General features: G+C 39.6%; 1 protein-coding gene and 1 long non-coding RNA gene across 9 annotated transcripts in view; one reads left to right on the forward strand and one right to left on the reverse strand.

The window, feature by feature from the left end:
• LOC109444616 (uncharacterized) overlaps positions 1 to 22,000 on the forward strand; it is a 319,813-nt gene that overhangs the window by 10,199 nt on the left and 287,614 nt on the right. For 3 of the 8 annotated variants that reach the window (XR_012498902.1, XR_012498904.1, XR_012498903.1), the window contains exons 1-3: positions 10,753 to 10,871; positions 11,428 to 11,569; positions 17,338 to 17,485. This is a non-coding gene — a long non-coding RNA (uncharacterized LOC109444616). Of the gene's footprint in view, positions 1 to 10,750; positions 10,872 to 11,427; positions 11,570 to 17,337; positions 17,486 to 21,777; positions 21,952 to 22,000 lie in introns of those variants that run through there. The other 5 variants (XR_012498899.1, XR_012498900.1, XR_012498901.1 and 2 more) reach the window with 5 other exon arrangements.
• The window catches only part of SPMIP4 (sperm microtubule inner protein 4), a 36,849-nt gene that overhangs the window by 6,909 nt on the left and 7,940 nt on the right, over positions 1 to 22,000 (reverse strand). The window contains exons 3-7 of the mRNA XM_019726125.2: positions 21,384 to 21,560; positions 14,331 to 14,402; positions 12,259 to 12,288; positions 8,600 to 8,781; positions 5,493 to 5,581 (exon numbers count right to left, since the gene is read on the reverse strand). Coding sequence (XP_019581684.2) covers positions 5,493 to 5,581; positions 8,600 to 8,781; positions 12,259 to 12,288; positions 14,331 to 14,402; positions 21,384 to 21,560 — 550 coding nt within the window. The remainder of the gene's footprint in view (positions 1 to 5,492; positions 5,582 to 8,599; positions 8,782 to 12,258; positions 12,289 to 14,330; positions 14,403 to 21,383; positions 21,561 to 22,000) is intronic.

Genomic DNA, 22,000 nt, shown 5'->3' on the forward strand with positions numbered 1-22,000 from the left:
CCCAGCAAATAGCCATGTTTTGGCCACCCCTTTGGCCTAGAGGTCATAGTAGCTTGGCAGCACTGTCAACCCCTAGGAAGATGGACCTGAGGAAGAGACCCCAGGAAGGCTCTGCGACTGGGCTCAAAGCCATTTTGTCAGCTAACTCTGCAGTCCAGCGTCAGTCGGGGAGCATGGGCTGCAGAGACATATCCTTTTATCCCCCGAAACTCCTTGCCTCAGGGAGGGGCACAGCCTTCAACGCGTGGGGGCCTCCAAAGTTCCTGAGCCCAAGGCTGATGCCGCTCGCAGCTGCCCTGTGAGGTTGGAGTGCTGGCCATTTTACATCCAGAGCAGTCATGGTCGGAGACACTTGGTGAAAATCTGTCTCAAGAAGTAGTCACTAACCACACCTATAGATCTTTAACAGCTACGTGGCTTGCTTATTCCAGGCTACAGAAAGCCCTCTTGGTTCTCCTTTTCTTTGCCAGATTTGCAAGGCCAGCTCATTTAAAAATACAAAGGATGTTTCAAAATTACTTTTCTGAGGGGCTAGATTAACCTTGTATCTCATTCTGGTGTAAACTAACAGTAGGATCTCCTGAAATGCAGTCGGGCACAAGGCAGGAAATAGGGAACATGAAATTTTACTGTAGCCTGTGGTGTCCTGGGAAGAGTTTCAAGAGGCAGGAGACACGTCTGTTAAGGTAATGTTCTTTGGAGAGGTTTGTGGGGAGGGCTGGGTGGCGACCATCCACTCGATAGGTGTTTCTTGGTTAAACACACTGTTCACAGGTGAAGTTTGCGTCTCATGTGGAAAGGAAGTACAAGGCTGGAAGGAACTTTGCTTCCTGAGATGTCAGTATCTAGGCAGACACCCCAGGCTACAAAGGAGTGATGTTAGGTGTTGTGAATTTGGAGTGGGCTCTCAGAGGAATAGTACTACGTAAAATGTAGTTACAGTCCCAACCCAGCCCATGAAATCTGTGTGACTCATAAGGTATTGAAAAAACACTTACTGAATACCCATTACATGCAAAACCATGTGCAAGGTGCTAAGGGCAAAACTCCATAAATTGCCATAAAATAACAAAACTGTTGTAATACATTTAATACAACAACAAATTAAACACTCTTTTTGTTGTGTTTCACTCTCGCATGATGGGGCTTAACCAGGTTTAATAGGGGAGCAAGAAAGTGTTTATGGTGGAGACTGCTCTGCCCTTTGGAGAGATTTTAGCGTTGCGGACACTGCTCCATTGGACCACATTTCACTTTATTGTATCAGCACCCTTTTTACATTAAGAAGTTATGATTAGGCACTTTGTTCCTTTACATATGAAATGAATATGTACATAGAGTGGGGCGGAGCGGGGGAAGGGCACGCACATGAGACTGGCAGAGATCGTTTTCTTTGGTATTTAGGACTTTGAAAGAGAGAGTTGGAGGGAGAAGATGGATAATGGGATGAAAGGGCTGCTTGAGACAGAATGGAGAAAGCATGGAGGGTGCAAGACCGCAAGTAGGGAGCATATGTGGTCGGGAAGAGAGAATCTTCCAGGGGGTTTCCCATTCTGGATACCCTGATTGTTGCTGGGAAGGAGTGGCTGGGAGGGCAGGCTTGTGGCTGTGGTGGCCACAGAGCAGTGCCCTGTGGGCAACTAGGTATTTGGTAAGGTGACATGTTTCTAAAGGAGGTGCCTGCGTGCTTGCCAAATTCATTATAGTTATTTGCGGATGCGTGTGGATTATGGGTGCTATTCTGGAGAGACAGAGGTGTGCTAGGAGGGAGGAATGGAACGCTAGGAGGGGGGTGGGCACTTTAGATTGGAACGATGGCAGACGGTTCAAGAAGGGACACCAGTGGAATTGTAACAGCTATATACAACGTCAGAGGGGTAGCAGATTGGGGGAGTGGGGTTATCACTTTGTGAGGTATATAAACGTCTTAACTAGTACATTGTTTTGTACACCTGAAACTAATAAAAAAATAAATTAAAAAAAAGGAAAGGAACACTGCATTCCTTTATTAGGGTGATACGAGTGAGTACTCTTTCCATGGGAAGCCAGAGGTCCTCCAGATATTTAGAGTTAAGGGTATCGGGTAGCAGGCTCAGTTAGGCTTTGAAAATGGCTTTTAAAAATATTTCAAATAGTCCAAGATTAGGGAGGTTTATGGCCCTTGACCTCTGTGATTTTATCTCGTCTTACTCAAAAGATGAGTACAAGGTCGATTTCATCCTAAAGAATAGTTTTGTTTTGCAAAAGCTAAGACCAGATGCTTGAGTTTCTGAGAAATGGAAAGGACACGTCTTTGGCCACTTGAGCAAGTAATGCAAAAACAGCCCCAAAGAGTCAAAATTGTAACCTATTTGCCAGTTATGAAAGGAAAAGGAATGTTCTGATTGGCGTGGTAATGATGGCAATGGCCAGTGAGAGGAAACTGCAGAGGGAGGGCTGCTGGCTGGAGTGACGAGTGCGCTGATCAGTAGTTACTGTGCTGGGGGAAACGGCCTGGCCAGCCAGACAGAAACCTTGGGCAGCTCTGGGGTCTGGGTGGGGAAGAGGTACCCAGATTTCTACGATCTTGAAGGCGCAGGCTTCAGATACATGTAATCTAAAGGACAGGGCAACATGACCTTTCAAATGCTCTGTCAAAGTTAAGCCCCAGCACTTAAAGTGTTATAATCATTAGAATAATAATACTGACAGCAGCCAAGATCCATTAGGAGCTGACCGTGTGCTAATATGGTACTAAGTGCTTTTACATGCATTTCATTCTGAAGACAACGCTATCGGGTGGCTTTTATTATTATTCCTGTTTTATCTATGAGGAAACTGAGGTATTGAAAGGTTGAATTTATTATCCAGGGTCATACAGCTGATACAGTTGAGAGCCAGGAGCTGAGCCACTTTAAAATTCACACTCTTTACCCGTATGTTATACATATGTTCTCACTGACTTGGATGGAAAATACTAAGATTCGGCTCCTGGAGTTTTCTCTTTCACAACTAGGAGACCCATTTTTGGAACTGTGAAATCATTGGTGTCCCTCCTCCTCCCATTGGGCCTAGGGGAGAGTAGGAGGGGAGAGAAGACGATTCGCCCATAAAAATAAGTTACGAGTTCTTAAACAAGGCATTCTTGTCTGCGGTCCCACCCCCAGAACGGTGACTACACTGTGTGCTCAGTGATGAGGGTGGGGTACAGCCTGGGAGCTGGGGTTTACAAAACCCACTCCAGGTGATTGGGATGTGAGCCAAGGTTGGGAAGCACTGCTCTCCCAACAGGAAACGTAAATACTGTGAAAAGTATCCTCCTTTAGCAAAAATAGAACGTTGCAGAGAAAGTTGAAGACCCTTTGACCACCTCTTCCAACTAAGCGGTGAAAAGTAGGGGAGGACAAGTATAGGATGTGATCCTGAAGAAGAAGGAGGAAGAAGGAGGAAGAAGAGGGAGAGGAGGAGGGGGAGGAGGGGGCGGAAGAGGAAGAGCTAGGAGAGGGAGAAGGAGAAGAAAAGCGTGAGTTATGAGTACTCCCAGCCAGCTCAGTATCAACTTTATTTTGATTTTTTTGTCCAGGGAAGTGCAGCATTTGATTAGGATTAGGGATGAGCCAGAAGAATGAAAATTTGACAATTAAGATCAATTAGAACAGATTAAGAGATTAATTCATTAGAGATTAATTAATAGAGGAGATCAGTTAATAGAGGAAGAGTCAAATAAATCAGTCAAAACTATTTATGTGCGAAGTGCTGTGGGGAATATACATGTTATACAATATTCTGTTTTCAAAGGGCCTGTAATTTGGTTGACAAGATATGAAACACATGTGAAAGATGACTGGTTATAGTAAGTGTTGTAGAAAGTCAGAAGAGGGAGTAGTCACTTCTGTTGGAGGAATAATAATGCTTTATAAATTATAGCACTTCATTTTCCAAAGTGCTTTCATATCTTTCATATTGTCCTCATATCCTGTGAAGTTTGTAGGACAGATTTTACTGAAATCATACAGATACATTTTTATTAATTAAAGCTGAAAGAGGAGAAACAATATGCCTAATATCATGTAGAGAACAGATGGCAGGTAGAGGACTAACTAGAACACAGGTCTCGAGCTGCTTCTCTTTCTGTTGCACCGCGGAAATGACCATTGAGCTGAGCCTTGAAGAGTGAGCAAGTTTCACGTAGGCAGAGAGGCCATGAAAGGAGGACATTCCAGGGATGGGAAATGGCCATGAACCTGTCGGAAGACGAGCAAGTGAAGCCAGGCTGTAGGAAGGGAGAAAGGCCAGATCCTGAAAGGTCTGCATAGCTGAGTGTAAGCATTGGGATTTACACATAGGTACAAGTGGGGCTAGTCCAGGTTGTTGCAAAGGGGTGTGACATGAGGAGAGCAGCGTTTTAATGAGCTGGTAAAAATGAGGGAAATTGAAAGAAGAAACTAAACTGCAGAGCTGGAGACTTTGGCTGTAAGAACATGTAATGATGGAATGGTGTCTAGAATAACTTCTCATTTTTCTGGGCTGCTTAAATACAGATTTTGCTTGAAAGAATGAAAGAGATCCAGTAAAATAGATGATTAATCAAGGATTTTTCTTGATGTATCCCTTGACAAAAAACAAACAGGAAATTGCTTACTTCATAGACAACTGTGACCTGGCCGTGACCACCCCACTCTGAGCTGTCACCGTGGTCTTTCCCATAAAATCCAAATGTTTCCAGCCTTTCATAATTATTTATTGCCTACCTCATAGGTTGTTCGATGCAAGGAGATAACAGGGGAAACCCTTGGCGCTGCCTCTCAGAAGCTCACCAGCCAATGAATGTTAGCTATTACTATTTTCCAATTTCTAGATATTTTCCTTTATAACTTAACATTTTTCTCTTTTTATCCATGTGGAGTCATGGTATAGAGGTTAAGAGCAGAGACTGGCGTCTCATAAGCCTGACTTCTATGATCATGAGATAATCACAAACTCTCTGAGCCTCAGTTTCCTCATCTATAAAATGGGGATAATGATATTAACCATATGAGCTTATTATAAGGGCTAAATGACATAGTGTGTGTGAAGTGGTTAGTGTGTAACAATTTCTCAATAAACAGTGGCTATTTTATTTTATTTTTGATTCTACATAAATATAATGGTTGGAACAATTAAGTTGCAAGTGTTTCTGAAAATCTCCCATTTGCTCTATGCATATTTGGAGTTACTTGATATATTAAGAGTCAAAAAGAATAAAGTTGGGGGACATATAGTGAGGGAAATACAGTCCTCCTTCACCTTCTTTTGTGAGGAACCTGTTTTCTTGTAACTGTGGAAATGGTATATAACTGCCCAAAGTATCTGAAATTAGCTAAGTAAACAAACAAAAAAATGTGAATCCTGGTCAAAATCTCATAATTTTCAGATAGAAAATAAAAACAGTCCCTCGTTTGGATGTTTATAAGCGTATAAAGTTAAAAACATTTTTCCCTTTGTTTTAAACCCACACTTAGAAAGATACTTACGTCATAATATACACCCTGACCAGGCCAAGTCAAGGCTTTTTTCTTTGAATCCGTGGGAAAATCAAGCAGTTCGTATCTATAAGGATTACCTGAAAATTTCAGGGAAAGCACTGTTATCCCGAATATATAAGAACAGTCTTCTAATTAGTGGGATTTGTGAGTACAATAAATAGAGATGCGATAATCGGAGATAGAGAGGGATGCAGGAAAATGTTTTAGCTACGTAGTTACAGCTTTGACTTCTCGCCCCCCTTAATGAGCAGTCTGTGGGCCACACACAGTGAGAATGACTAACCCTAGTGCTCCTAGCAGTGGGAGGGGAACTAGTACCTCACCTTTCTTTTGAATGAAGGGAGTTCTGAGGGGAATTAGAAATCTTCCTGCGTCCTCTTTCTGGTCTCTGCAGGCTCAGCGAATACATTGCTAAACTACCTATTTTGGCTTTTCCCTGCCTAAATATCAAGAAATGGAGTTAGCACTTGCTACCAAAAAGGTGTTGAAAGAGAACATCTTAAAGAATGCAGCTGGTTAGGCATCAGTGGAACAGTATCCACCCTTATTCGCAGGGGATACGTTCCAAGGCCCCCAGTTGATACCTGAAACGTAGGATAGTACTGAACCATATGTATACTGTTGGTTTTTTTCCCATCTGATAACCTACTAAGGGACCAACAGGTGGGTGGAACATACAGCATGGATATGCAGGACAAAGGGACGATTTATGTCAGAGTGGGATGGAATGAGATGTTGGGAGGTTTCATCATGCAACTCAGAGCGGCATGCAATTTAAAACTTGTGAATTGTTCATTTCTGGAATTTTCCATTTCATATTTTTGGATTGTGGTTTGACCGCAAAACTGTGGGTTAACGGACACTACCATGATTTGATAAGCTTTGCCAAACCCGGCAGGCTTCCTCTGTTCCCATGATAAATTCCACATCAAAGAATGCTCTGAACACCCATCCCCATATGTAATAAGAACAAAGGCTGGCATTTATTAAACATTTACTGTGTGCCAGTACTGTGCTGTTTTATGTATCATCACATGCATTTTCCATAACATCAATATGAAGAAGGTACTGTTATTTCCACTTTAACAAATGAGGAAACTGAGGCTTGAAGAAAATAAGCAATTTGCCCAAGATTACACAGCTAGGAAAGTAGAATAATTCAAACGTGGGTAATCTGGTTCTAGAGCCTGTATTTTTAACCTGTATGCCACTTATTTGTGATAAAGAAGAGTTGACGTAAGTAAGAGTTGAAAACCTAATGCAGCACTAGTTCTTGGAATGGTCTTTATAAAGGTTATTAGAATATTCTCATCTTTTTCAAATCCCCCAAGAGTGACTAGTTGGTCAGGGACGGGTAATGTTTGGAAGAGCAGAAAATCAATGTGGTAACTTATTTTTTCAGTCTCTGATGTACAACTGCACTGAAAAGTGTTTTTATAAATTTCAACACACATTTCTGCGATTTCTCATTAACTGTATGTACTTCATGTAATTTCAGAAGTTATCTAATGCAGGGATTGAGAAACATACCTTTACTTTGACAATTTACCCGGTAAGATCATAAAAATTTTAATTGCTTCAGTATCCTACCTTGTAGTTCTTTTGCACAATGCCCTACTCCCCAGCTCCCCCAGTATAACAAGGCACACACTAAATGATACGTACATATGTATGGATGTGTACTTTCTTTAGATACATATATTTGATATAGTTTCACTGCCTTTTATCAGTACTGACTGGACTGAGAGCTAATAGAAGAGTTCAGCATGCTGCCCACGTACTGGAATCATTATAGGGTAGCAGAGTTGGAAAAATAGTAACTGTTGGTACTTATCTGTGCTATCTGTTAAGTAAGACTAATATTCCCATTTTATAGACTGGGAAGTAGAGGCAGAGAAGTGAAGACACTTTCCCATGGTCCATGGTGAGTCAGTGGCAAAGCCAATTTCTACCCGTGCAGTCTGACTCCATAGTCCGTGCCCCAACATTCCACAATGATCTCTCAAAATGTTACTGTCTCCTCATGAGGTACTGGCATCAGTATAGATGATGGCAGCATCCTGTTCTTACATTTGTGTCCAATTTATGTACAGAGGACCTGCCTTATAGGACAGTTCTTGGGTCTCACCTCACAGCCCTAATTCATCCAACAAATACAGAGTGTGCCAAAAATATGTATACATATTTTAAGAAAGGAAAACTGTATTAAAATTGTAATACTCAATATATACCGATAACAAAAGATGAATACAAGTCACATTTGACTTCTGCAATTATAAGAGGTGCTCAGAGTGGTTACCATCAGGGTCCAGACACTTCTGATTACAGCAAAGTACTGTTTTGAGCAACGTTGACCAAAGTGTCCACTGGCATACATTTTTTTGGCACCCCCACTATTTATCTCTGCCTACCACGTACCTCTTCTACTACCTTCAGTTACCCTCAGTCTTTCTCCATTGGATTCTTCTCTGTTTTGCGATGTCGAGTGTGGGAGAGACCTGATGTCTAGTGTATGGATTTACCACCCTCTGTAGTAAAACACATCGGGGAAGTCCCCAGTGTTCACGTCCATGAGAAACTGTTCCAGCGTGTTAAGGGGAACTGAACAAACCACCCCCGTTACTGTCTGAGTCTTGTTTCAGTGTAGACCTTTCACTTTCATCACGGCTGCTACGTTCACGTCCAGACTCTGATACTCTGAACCAGCTATTGTCCCCTGTGCTGAACTATCCCCTGAGCTAGAATGGAGTATTCAAAAGTTAAGCCATAGGAGAGAGCAGGAGGGAAATAACGGAAAATACAAGTAGAATAAAAGCAGCCAAATTCTACAATGTGTGGTTTCTCCTTCTAGCACGGGAGAGCCTCTGTATCAAGAAGAAATGTTAACAGCGTCTGCAGAGAACCTGGTTTAATGGGTCGGTGGTGACGTCCCTGCTGATTGTAAAGTGCAGCCACAGTTGAGAACAGCTTTCCTCATCTGATGGGTCGCACTTTTATGGTTTGGGTCCTCAGCCCTACTTCCTCTAACTTTATTATTGAATAAACTACAGGTACAAGAAGAATTTGTACTGTTCTGGTTTCAAATCATATTTTACCTCTTGTCTTCAAAACGGTTGTGTCATAAGCCTTGGTTGGCACAGTGGGAGGAAATGGCTGTTGGTTTCGAGCTTTAATGCCGGTGTAGAGCTCCTGAGGTGACCTGAAGTTCGGGAACATGGCACCGCGAGAGATGTGTGTGTGGTAGGGGTGTTCCATCGGATACGGGCCGCAGATCTCGCTGAGGTTCAGTGGAACAAACAAAACCAAACGGAACAGAAAGAAATTTAAAAAATCAATCATCAAATATTTATTGGGACCCTTCTTTTGTGGCCGGTGCTTTTCTAACCCCTGGGCATAGGACAGGGAGCATTTTGATGGAGTATGTACCAAAAAACATATGAAATTGTCTTAACTTTGCTAGACAAATCCAGAATAGATTTAATTTGCTAAGACTCTCGAACTGCTGGGTATTTCAGGGAGCCGACCAAGAGGCCATGATTGCTGGATTCAGTACAGATTTGCATGAGCAACTGAGTAAGGGGAGGGGCCTGGACCTGGGGCTGGGCCCCCACAGCTTGTTATCTACTGAATTCCTTATCATTGAATAACTTTCACAACTGATACAAAAATATGAAGCAGAAGATACGTGAATTTTGTAAGTTTTTAGAATTTCTAGTTGCTTTCAATTCCTGTCTTTTGTTTTAACAGGATCCCAGTACTTTATGGAATTGTTCTGGGCATTCAGCTTCAATATGTAAAGTGATCTCTAACCATCTTGGATTGAACTTTTCAATCCAGGCCATCTGTTTCTTTAAGCAATCAGTCAACAAAATATACTGCCTGTTTATGTACACAGTGCTGTTTAGAAATCAAAAAGCCCAAAATAGCCACTGCACTGAAAGAAAATAAACTCAACAAGTGAAAAAGACCACAGGGATGTACTTTTCCTGTCACCTCAAGAACTAGCAGAGGTTTAAAAAAAAAACTGTGAGAGCTATCTACGTTAGAAGAAAACTGGGATTAGAAAGTACATGGAATAGAGAAATGTTATATATAATTGGAAAGTAAAGTAAGGAAAGGCAAGACAAGTGTTAGTGGTTGAATTGTGTCCCCTCAGAATTTGTTGGTTGAAGTCCTAACACACAATAAATACACCTTAGAATGCGATCTTGGAAACACAGCCATTGCAGATGGAGTTAATTAAAATGAGGTCACACTGCAGTGGGGTGGTCCCTACTCCAATATAATTGGTGTCCTTACAAAAAAAGGGAAATTCGGACACAGACATGCACTCAGGGACAATGCCACGTGAAGGTGAAGGCAGGTCAGGGTGACACATGTACAGGCCAAGGAACCCCAGAGATCGCTGGCAAACTGCTCAAGTCAGGAGACAGGCAGGAAACACTCTCTCCCAGCTCTCGGAAGGAACCAGCTCTGCCGAAACCCTGATCTCAGACTTCTGGTCTTCAGAACTGAGAGCAAGTGGATTTCTCTTTTGTTTCCCAGCAGATACAACCAGGGATGACTCAGAGCTCCAGTAGGGCACATGCCAGCAGTGAGAAGGAAACTCGTACCTGCAGCGTGAGTGCTCTGGGTTCTTAGAGGAGAACAGCTAAAGAAAGAGCTGAAAAGATTAACTGCATTTCTAGTGCTGACATTTATAACCCACAGAAGCTTTGGGAAAGCTGTTTAATGTTGTATTTACCAGGTCAGAATAAATGTACAGGTTATGCCATGAATGTTGATATGAGAGTCTTGTGACAGAATTTTTCCTTTCACTAGTTTCTCAGTAGCATCAGAATTTATTTAATAGCTTCTCCAAGTCGCTATGGATGGTGTGACTACAAAATAATGAGAATAATTTCAACAAGACGTATATTTTAAAATGTCTCATTGCTTTTCCTTCATATGATATTTTTCAGTCCCAAGCCTTTTTGGTTGGTTTTGCCATTTACTTGCGGTGGCATTAAAAGCAAGGTAGCCAGGAACAAATAGCTTCATAGAGCATCAGCTAAAATGGCACATTTATTAGGGTAGCGTAAGTTATATCATGAAGTCTCGGTTTCAAACCCAGATCTCAATATGTGTCATCTGACTGGTAGGTCACAAGCTCCATTGGTGCAGCCCCAGGTCCAGGCCCCTCCCCTTACTTAGCTGCTCAGGTAAATCTGTACTGAATCCAGCGGCCGTGGCCTCTTGGAGGGATCGCTGAAATACCCCGCAGTTTGAAAATCTTAGCAAGTTCCTAGTCTCTTACAGAAACCACAAGAAGTTAAGACTGATTTGTAAGAGAAAAAGTCTGGATTCCAAGCAAAAGTCATTTATGAGGTCAGTCAGCTCTTTCTGTTTTCGTGTAAAGTGATGTGGTTTTCTCACAAACTCTCACCTGAACATGTTTTGGAATTGGGTATAGGATTTATTTTATTGCTAATCACTAAACACTTTTCCAGTTTATTTACGTTGCTTAATAAATACCACATGAACTTTACTTAATAAATGCCACATCAAGGCACAAGCTCGTCGACTCTGATGACATGAGAACAGAATCAGGACATTCCCGAATCCCAACTGATAGATGTCGCTCGGAGCCGTGAAAACACTAGTGTGGTAACTGCTCTTTCAGTGAAGCAATACTGACTGTGCTTCATTTTTTTTATATCAGTATGGACTTGTGAATATGCATTTTGTACTTGGTACTTCAGTAGTAATCCTGTACTACTATATTTTGTTAATCATATTGGCCATGGGGAACTCTTTCAGTTGGCTCCTATACCCACATCCCTGTTTTTGTGGGCATTTTGTAGTTTGTTTGTTTGTTTGTTTGAATCCTTTATCACTTATTGTTGTGGTAATTTTTGTTTGTTTTTTTCTTGTTTGTTCTTAGCACTTCCTTACTTTCTGGCACTATAAGATGCTCAAGACTATCTTGTATATTTCCTGCTCCACTCCTAGAATCTGCCGTTTCTCCAAGGAGCCCCGTTCCTCCTATTGGAGACTGGTACCGGAAACCAAGATTTGATCACAAGGTGTGCTTGGTGCTACTAGAGTCCCTGTCAATCTTAACTGAAAAGTTGACAGTCAAAAATTGTGTTTCAGTTAAAAAGCAAAGAGCTGTTCAAAAGGCTATTCAAATGAAAGCCTAGGTTGTTTTGGGGGACGTTCTACAAAATGTCTGACTAGTAATTCTCAAAATTGTCCAGGGCATAAAAAAAAGGAAAGTCTAAGAAACTGTCATAGCCAAAAGGAACATAAGGAGACATGACTACTAAATGTAATGTGGTCTTTTGGATGGGATCCTAAAAAAGGATCAGAAAAAGGACATTAGGGGAAAATTGAGGAAATCTGAATAAAGTATGGGCTTTAGTTAATGTGATGCATCCGTATTGGCTCATTAATAGTGACAAATGTACCCTACTAATGTAAGATGCCAATAATAGGGGAACCTAAGTATGGGATATATAGGAACTCTCTCTACGATTTTTCCAATAATTCTGTAAATCTAAAACTGTACTAAATTTAAAAGTTTATAAAAAAAAAAGATGAACGGGGTTATAATTGGGGGAAATCAGTAATGCTGTCACCTGGGACTTGTAATAGCCTCTCCTTCCACTTGTGAAAGCCTTTTATGAAAAGTCTCGTTTGTCTCCTTATTGTCTAAGACCTATGGATTGACAATATTTTTTTTCTTGATTATAACAGCAAGTTGTATACTTACCCTACTGTTGAATTAGGGGGTTTGGGCATCCTAGAATAAAAACAAGAAACAAATCCTCATTTATAGGAAGGACTTTTTAAAGCTTACATTCCTATTAGAAACTTGCTTAAGAATAAAGATGTATTCCATTTTCCAACTACAGTGTCTTTAAGATTATACTGACCTTATAATATTTTGATTGACTTTCTGCAACACTGACTAAGTGACCAGGAAGATATGATGTCATATCTCAGTTGTCTGTTGATCAGTTTTTTCCATTCTGCTCAATCTAACTTCAGTCCCACTCACCACCCGTTTGGCATTTCCTGTTTGTAGCGCAGGTAGGACCTACTACTTCTAATGATAACAGAGCTGTGGTTTTAACTGACATTCACCCTCATAGGTAGGCAGTAGCCAAAGTGCTCTGTGGCAGCCTGACACCACCATACATGTGGCGCAATTACATGTCCTAAAATGACCTCAGTGTGGCCTGGTTGGGGAAGATATTATCAGTACTGTGTGTGCTTTGTCCCTTTGCCCAGGATTGCCGATCTCTCCCAGTTGACAGAGAGGCTAGAATAAAACTGAACAAGGTCCTGGAGTCATGCCCATTCTGAATCAGTTCATTTGAAGGTTGTGTATTTACTAATTACTCTGAGCCCTGCGTGCCAAGAAATACTACTGCAGCCCAGAAACAAAGTCCACACTAGAGATTGTCATCCATTTCACTTAGATTTCAACAGTTAGTTTTGGCCTATAAAGATATTTCGGAAATATTTCAGGCATGAAAAATGAACAGAATGTTAATCAGTTGATAGTAAAGATCAATAAAATTGAGTATACTCTTTAATATTTTGTTTCTGTATTTAGAAAATGGTATGTTAGACACATAATTTTATTAGTTTATATTATAAACACATGATTCATATAAACCATAAAAGGTTTATATATATTTTTAAATTTGGACTCTAAGTTTGTGGCTTTGAACTAAAAAAAAAAGCATGTCTTGGCTTCTAGTTATTTTTCTGGTTGAGTAGGGGGATGGGGGGCAATGAATATAAGAATCCAAAGGGTCTACAGTTACTAGATTGGCTATTATTTATAAAACATTAAATGACCATCTAAAATTTTCTCATGTGACAAATTTAGCTACAATATCGACAAGTATATGCCTAAAATGTATTTGATTCAAAATGGAAAAAATTTTAAAAGGTAAGCTTTTTTAAAAACTCAAAGTTTGAAAATGAAATGAATGAAAAGAAGAAATTCTCAGAGACAACAATTCCTTGACCTGAACCAGTCTATTATTTTACTGCCACATTCCATAGCTACTTGACTAATCCCAAAGGGAATAAAACAGGGCCCAGCAACCACACATTTCATGTTTTTTGGCTCCCTCTTGTGGCCGAACTGTATGTTAACTTTTTACCTATAAATAGATTCCTAACAATTCTGATAGTTAAAAACGAAGTGATATTTTCATTGTTACTTCAGTACTGTCAATGTTTTATTTTCACCTGAAAATTTAAAAGTATGCTTTTGTATTATATACAACAAACTATTTCAAAGAGTGAAAAATAATTTAATATACTGGAAAATAGCTCCTGTAAACAAAGGGTAAATTAATGAGTATTCCTTATCCAAAACAGAAACTTAGGAAGTAATTTTATTAAGAATTATCTGTAGGTTGTCATAATAAACCTTTCTCCTCATAAAATTCTGATTAAATATTTTGTTGAGAGTGCTGGGGCATTTTCTATGAATCTTTTAAGAAACATAACAGATTCTTATTAGATTGAATAAATAGGTCAAAGACAGGGAATAAACCAAGATGACCTGTATGAATCCCTCGAACATTATGATTCCATATTTCCTATTTTTTCTTCACTTGTTTAAATGCCACAAACTATTAGTGGGTTTTTGGTTTGTTTTATTGTTTGGTCTTGGTTTCTATTATTAATAATCCCTTGAAAGAAAAGGAACACTACTTTTCTGAAAGGTGCCATTTTGGGGCTTTTTAATCTTTCATATAACTCATTTTCATCTAAAAATATTATTTGATCTTATATAATAAAAAGAAACCCCAAACTTACAAAGAATCATTTCCATAGATGTCACTTTTTTTGTTCTGTGTCAAATAATAGAATTGTTTGATAGGAAGTTTTCTGAAAAGAAAGAAAATATTAAATTGAACATCTTTTCAAATTTACACAGTAGTGGTGAGATAGGAAAAAACGAACAGACTAATACAATCATGGGTATATGGAAATTCAGTATATGAAAAAGTGGCATTTTAAATCAGTGGAAAAGGACTTATTTTTCAATAAATGCAGGAAAAATTCACTACCAGAAAAATTTACTGCTGGAAAAATTCACATTCGGAAAAAAATAGATTTCATTTCATACTACTCAGAAAGGTAATTTTAGATAGGTTAAAAATCTAAAGAATTGGGAAAAGCATATACAAATATTAAAAGAAAATATGCAAGATATTTTCTTCTTGGTGGTAGGAAAAACATTTTAAGTAAGATTTTTTTTTTAAAGTCAAAAACCAAATGAAAACCTGATAACATGAAATGAAAAACTTTCAAAGACAGGACAGTATAAAAAAATCTCAAATAAAACATATTGGAAGAAATATTTGCAATAAAGATATGTAAAAGATTAATATCCAGAACATAAAGAACTAATAAGGGTCTATAGCTAAAAGACAAACAATAAAAATGGCAAAAGAATAGGAACAAAAAAAGAAATGTAAATGGCTACATATAAGAACACGTAATGGAAAAAATATTCAAGCTAACCAGAGAAATACATTCTGATAACCAGAATACCCTTTATGCTCATTAGATAGGCAAAAATTGTACAGTTTGATGATATAAAATACAGTTGGCCAAGAGTATGGGGAAATGGATACTTTATATACTATCATGACAATATAAAGCATTTGGGCTATATCTACTAAAATTTAAAATATTTATATATTGTGACCCATAACTTCCACTTAGGAATTTCCCTAGGGAAACATTTGTGTATGAACTCAAGCAGGCCTGTACAGCAGATTCATTACATACAATTAATGCAAAAAAAAAAAAGAGGAACATTATGAGAATGGCTGAATAATCTATGATGCGTTCACGTTGTGGAACACTAAGAGATTAAAAAGAACGAGATCTATGTTTACAATCTCTACATTGTTGAGAGAAAAAAGAACCAAGTTGCCTAGTACTATAGATCAAATGATTCCACATACACACAGACTAATACCATGTATTTTCAATGGGCACATGTATAATTATGTAAATGCGTAACAAAAGGTGTGAAAGGAGACACACCTAGGTGGGAACAGTGCTTCTCTGTAGGACTGGGGTTGGTGGGGTGGTGGTCAAAGGAGACTGGACCTTATCTTAGATTTTTTTTTTTAAAGACTTAATTTTTTTAAAGAGCAGTTTTAGGTTCACAGAAGGGTGAGAGGAAGGTAGGGAGATTTCCCTTATACCCTTTACCCCGCATGTGCTTAGCCACATCCCGCACATGCTCAGCGTCTCCCATCAGATGGTACGCGTGATACCATCAAACCTACGCTGACACGTCATTATCACCTAATGTCCATTGTGTGCTTTCGCCTTCACTCTTGGTCCTTGTAATGTTTTAATACAAAGTATAGTGCTCAGTATTTCCAATATCTTTTGAACACCCACCCTATATCTCATCTACCTAACGTAGATTCCCAAGAGCTTGCTTTCTCAGCCTTCTTTGTACTGAGAGTATGAGGCTTCTTTGTACCCCATAAGAACGCTCATCAAGAGAAGCCCAAGATTGAGAATGTTCTTATTAGGTTGATAAATCGACCAACTCTGGGAGTGTCAGTCAGGCTTTCTCCTGTCACGCCAGCGCTTGCTAAAGGACTTCATAAACGATCATGGGGGCAGGGACAGATGTTACGTCTGGAGTCAGCAACATGGACTTCCACGTCATCAAAACTGCCTTGGACACATCCGAGTTTGCCAGCATATTTGTATATGCTCAGTACTTCATAGAGAAAAATCTCCCCGGATATGCTCGTCAGCCACCTGGTGGGAGGTTGATTACATTGGACCCTTCCATCCTCAAAGAGATGATTTATCCTCACAGAACTAGACACTTCTAAATATGGATTTCCCTTTCCTTCTCACTATGCTTCTGCCAGTTACATCATTAGTGGACTTACTGAATGCCTTAGTCACTGCTTGCCACCTCAAACCAGGATGACCTTTGACTAAGGAACTCACTTTATCACAAAAGAAATAAGGCAATGATTGCATTTAAAGGGTTCAGTAGTCTTATATTTGCAGAATGGTAGCACAGCCTATTGAAGATTCAGTTCTGGCTGAGTGTTGTCCTACAGTGTGTGGCATACACTGACCAGTGACCCACAGTTTCCCCCATAGCCAGAGTGCATGGTCCAGAAAGCAAAGGGGAAGGGGGAGTGGTGCCTCTCACTGTTAGACTTTCTGTGACACCTGAGAAGAATCTCACTTCCTCCCCAGCCACCTTGGGTTTTGCTGGTTTAGAGGTCAGGGCTTCCATCAGAGGACACAACAATGGTCCCACTGAATTGGGAGTTGAACTGATGATGTGGTCGTTTGGGACTCCTTATTATCCTGGAGAAAACAGGCAAGAAAGGACTAACCCAAGTAGGCTGGGATGATTGATCTGCAATGTCAAGGGCAAGAGGATTGCTGCTATCCAATGACGGGAAAAAGGAGTACTTCCAGAACCTAAAGAATCTTCCGGACCCCTAGTATTGCTTCCCACGCCGTACAGTTAATGGAATGCTGTAGCAGCCTCATCCAGGCAGAACCACTAAAACTTTAGCTCTCTCAGGAACAAAATTTGGGGTTGCACCACCAGTTAATGAACTCCTACCAGCTCAGGCACTGGCTGAGGGCAAGAGAACTCCGAACAGGTACTAGTGGAGGAAGGAAATTATATAACCCACAAGGGCCTCATGGCCAGCTGAAGAAGTGAGGGCTGTTGTCACATCCTGTATTTTCTTCCTTGATGTGTCCTGTCTTATATAAACTATTTTTTTCTCTCTTTTTCCTTTTTTTCACATAGGGTGTCTTGGCAATGGTTTACTTTATTCAGTGCGTAAGTGTGGACAAGATTGTGACTGAGCTAGAGAGGCGTGAACGCCACCCAGAGATCCTGGACTTGGCGCTGGATGTGGGAACTGATGGGAATTTGCGTATCCCTTTTTGGGGAAGTGAGTATATTTGCATTTGTATGAAAAAGTGGTGCATTTTCTTACATTAGAGCTGCAGTTCTCAAACTCTGCTGCATGTTAGACTTACCTGAGGGATTTTATTAAAAAAGCAGATTCTGTTTCAGTAAATCTGGGGTGGGGGGTCCGAGATTTTGCATTCACCATTTCCTAGGTGATGCTCATGCTGCTGGTCCATGGACCACATGGTGAATAGAAAAGCATGCTATTGCTGCTGTTGTTTAGAGAGGCGCTGATGGCGTTCTAACATCTTTCCAATATTCTCGCTACATGTTGCTACTTTTCCACATTTTGAACAGCCCCTTTTCCCCCAGAAAATCCACTTCCCAGCCTCCCTGGGGGCCAGGGTGCCAATGCTTCTCCTCGGTTCTGCTAGTCGTCCACACCCACACTAGATTTTGATTTGAACGTGAGTAGCAGGAGACAACAGGCTGCAAGTGGGGCATCCATACTGCTAATACGACAGCAGCAGAGGTCGCCGGTGTCAGCATAGGCACTTTCCTGGTACATGGCCGTCGTGGGAATGAGCCTGGCTATTATTCCTGGAAGTAGCCTATTTCTCTAACCCTCCCACAGTTTTACGAGTTACCCTAATATCCTCTAATAAATCCTCTTTTGTGTAAACTAGCCAGAATGGATTCTATTGTTTGCAACCAAAAATCCTAATGCATGCACATGAATAACTTGGGAAATTAAAATTTAATTTTTACTTTAAAAAGAACAAAACTAGTTTTGTTGAAAAAATAAACTTAAAAAGAGCAAGTGTAATTTAACTTAAATGAGATAATGTCTATAAAGCATTTAGCACAGTGTGTGGCATATACGTAGATGGACACCCTCATAAAAGTTTGGGTAATCACAACAAAGTATATATAAATACCACCATGCAGAATGGGATTCTAGGTATCTCTCTCCAAAGAAAACAGACATAAAGAAGTAAGAATGGAGAGATGTTTGGCTCTAGTCAGAAATGGAGTTTCAAGAATACGATCAAAGTTCAGGCAATTTCTAAACGAAAAATTTAAATTTAAAATTTTATTAGCATTTAGCCGATGAAAAAGTAAAACTGAAGGAATTCTTGAACTGTAGATACATAGCTCTTCATTACATGCTCGTAGATAGAAATTTCTAAAGATCCATATAAAGTTAAGAAAATGTTTTTGAAACACTTAGGATATTGGGCTCATTCATAGTTTTTAGGTCACATTGACTCTCAGGCATGAAAGATAAGTTGATAAACCCTGATTCACTTGCTTCTCTGTGATTTATTGTCTTTATACTATTATGTCAGTTTTCAGTCACATCTGTTCTGTTTTTTGCTGCTTTTTTTTTTATATTAGATTTGTAAGAGTGGTTTTGGGTTGTTGTTTTTCTCATTTTTTTCTTAGCCCTGTGATTCTCCCCATTTATAATATTGTGTTATTTAATTATCTTGTCTTTTATTAGATTCACATACTTATTTAGTTCTTTTATAGGGAATCTACTTTTGTTTTGTGGGCTAGGATTTTTCCAAGACTGGTGTCTTTGTTCGTGTGTGTGTGTGTGTGTGTGTGTGTTTATATGTCATTCCCCCCCCCCCCCTTCTCTTCCCGTTTTACAAAGTCACCTTGCAATGTGTTCTCATATTTACACGTGTTTAATTGGGTAGTTCTGTCTACACCCAGCTTTTGCTATGACACAGTGCGGGTGAATTCCGATTTTCTGCCATCTGAAGTCAGTCTGTCTTTCTGTCTGTGCTACACGCTTGATGACTGAATATTATTCTCTCCATTTGTCTTTAGCCTGATGGGTTAGAGGTGGCAGAGAGAAAGGACTCAGATGGTGTCAGATAGAGCCCGGGGGTCTTGGGTGCTACTGTCTAAGAGCCTATTAAGTGTCCTTCTTCCCGTTAGGGAAGTACCCACACTCGTGAACTTCTGCCCGGTCCTGCAAGTCCACCCAGCATTCTGGAGAGCACACATTCTGCAGACTTCATGTGTCTCGAGATCTTGTTGTTTTAAAATAGGGGCTTCTACTCTTGAGGCATTTTCCCTTGTCTATGAGGATTACCTACTCCAGCTTTTTATCTTCTCTTCAAATTGGAGAGTTATCAAGATTTTGTTCTCCCCTTGCCGCAATATGCATTTGGAATATAGGGGTGGGGTGAGGTCTAATGCCTCTCAACCGACAGTGTGGCTTCCCTTGTACCCCCAACACTTCCAGGGAGAGCTTGGAAATATGGGTGGGTGGCTTCATTTTGGTTGTCACAATGAATGCAAGATGTGGCTGGTATTTCTCGGTAAAGGGACAGAGATACTGAGCATCTTACAGTATGTGCGACAAAGAATTGTCCTGCCCCAAATGTCCTGTTGAGAAACATGTAATTAGGCACTGGAATAAACTACACAGAATTTTCTTGGCACATTAAAATTAATGGCATAAGATTGTTCTCCTTTTATTGTTTGGGAGCTGCTGGTAAATTCTGTATTTGTTTCATTTCTTAGGCAACAGAAGAGGGATATTATGTGGTTTTGTTTTATTTATATGGTCATATTAACCTCCAAGTATTACTACTACTACTACTACTGTTATAATTATTAAAGAGTACTAGTTACCAGGAATGTCAAAGTATTCTTTAGTTTATGGAGCACTATATATCTATTTTATAATAGCCTTTTAACATTTGACAGTACATTAAGAGGAAGACTCCATTTCATTTTTCTTAGACAAAATAAACATTATGCTACTTTTCCAAACATAAAAGAAGCATTTACGGACATGAAAACAAAATTATAAGTTTTCACTACTTTGTGACTTCATTCTTCTAATGAATGGCTGCTAAATTAGGCGATGACTGACTTGGCTTAGAGTTTCTGAAACTTGCCCATTTCGGATAAGTAGATATTGCAATATCCACTTTATAAAGATAAATCTATATTATAAATCTATATTATATTAGAAAGTAAGTCCCATGAGAGTGAAGACCTTAAAAATATCTGTTGGATGAATTAATGAGGTCCTCACTATCTATGTGTCAATATTTGAATCTTTCCAATTGGACTGACAGGCTTTTTCATTGATCTGCTTTTTATTGCTTTACTGAGGCTTCCATAAGGCCATTGGTGGCCACATGTCCCTGTTGTTACTGTTTCTATCTCTAGCTGTGGCTTGTCTTCCTAATTTTTTTTTTTTAACTGCTTCAGAACAAGCTAGTTAGCTACCTTGCTAGTAAACTAGGTAAACAGGATTGTTAGACAAAGCGGGAGTAAGGAGGATGTGTGTCAAGATTTGATGGATTTTATTTTCAGTAAATTTCATAATTTTTAGTAAATAATTAACGTGACACTTAATTTGTTGCTCAGATATTTTTTGGCTCTCTCTTCAGTTTTAACCCATTTTGAATAAAGTTGCTGAAAGAGAGACTTTAAGATTTATAAATGATTATTGAAATATTTTAATACTTGAAAACAATGCCCAATAGAGTCTGATGACTATAGATTGATGAACAAATTAAAAATCAGAAGTTCCCAAAAAATCAAGAACATCTGTACAAATTAGGCCAGCTATTTGCTCAAGCAAAAAACATTTTTAATTTCATCTCTCTCAGGAATATTCCCATTTAGTCTGAGATAAAATGTGACTAGCAAGGGAATTAAACTCATCAAAATTTCTGATCATAATCCTTGAGCATCTCTAAGGACAGCAAAGCCATCCATAAACACAGATGTTCTACTGACTTCACAATTAGAAATTATATAATTAGTTTTTCCATCTGTGTCTTCTTATAAACAGTAAAAGCAATAAGTTGGGAAGTAGATTTAAGTTAACAGAGGACTCACTATAGAAATAAAGAAAAATGAGTGACGAAGACCTCTATGTGAAGGGCAGAAAGGTTATTTACCTTGGCCAGGTTTCTCCACCAAATCCATAATGCTGATGTCCCTTGCCCATGACACGAAGAGGTTCATGTTTTGGTCTGTGTTCCTCGGGGAGCGAAATGGGTACCATCCCGCCATATTCCCTGTCAGCGCCCCACGGAAGCCTACATTGTTGGAGCGACTCCCTCAATTCCTGATACCTGTGAAAAAAGGAGACTTGGGTATATACCTAGCAGTGAAATGTTGGGTCATATAGCAATTCTGTGTTTAATTTTTTGAGGAATTGTCAAACTGTTTTCCATAGTTGAAAATGTCTACCCATTTACATTCCCACTAGCAATGCATGAGGGTTCCAGTGTCTCCATATCCTTGCCAACACTTATTTTCCTTTTTATTCATTTATTTATTTTATTATAGCCATCCTCGTGCATGTGAAATGGTATCTCTTTGCGGTTTTGATTTGCATCTGGGTCAAAATGTTGAACAGAATCAGCATAAGTGGAACCAGGAACCCAAAGTCAGTAATGACTACCCTCCACTCCCATCCTGGGATTTGGATAAATTTTGAGGAAGGCTTTGGACTTCCAGAAGGTATGCAATAAAGATTGGAGTGGAACTTATCTAGATCTTAAGTGCTGAG

This window comes from Rhinolophus sinicus, linkage group LG09 (genome assembly GCF_036562045.2).
Source record: "Rhinolophus sinicus isolate RSC01 linkage group LG09, ASM3656204v1, whole genome shotgun sequence".
NCBI lineage: Eukaryota > Metazoa > Chordata > Mammalia > Chiroptera > Rhinolophidae > Rhinolophus > Rhinolophus sinicus.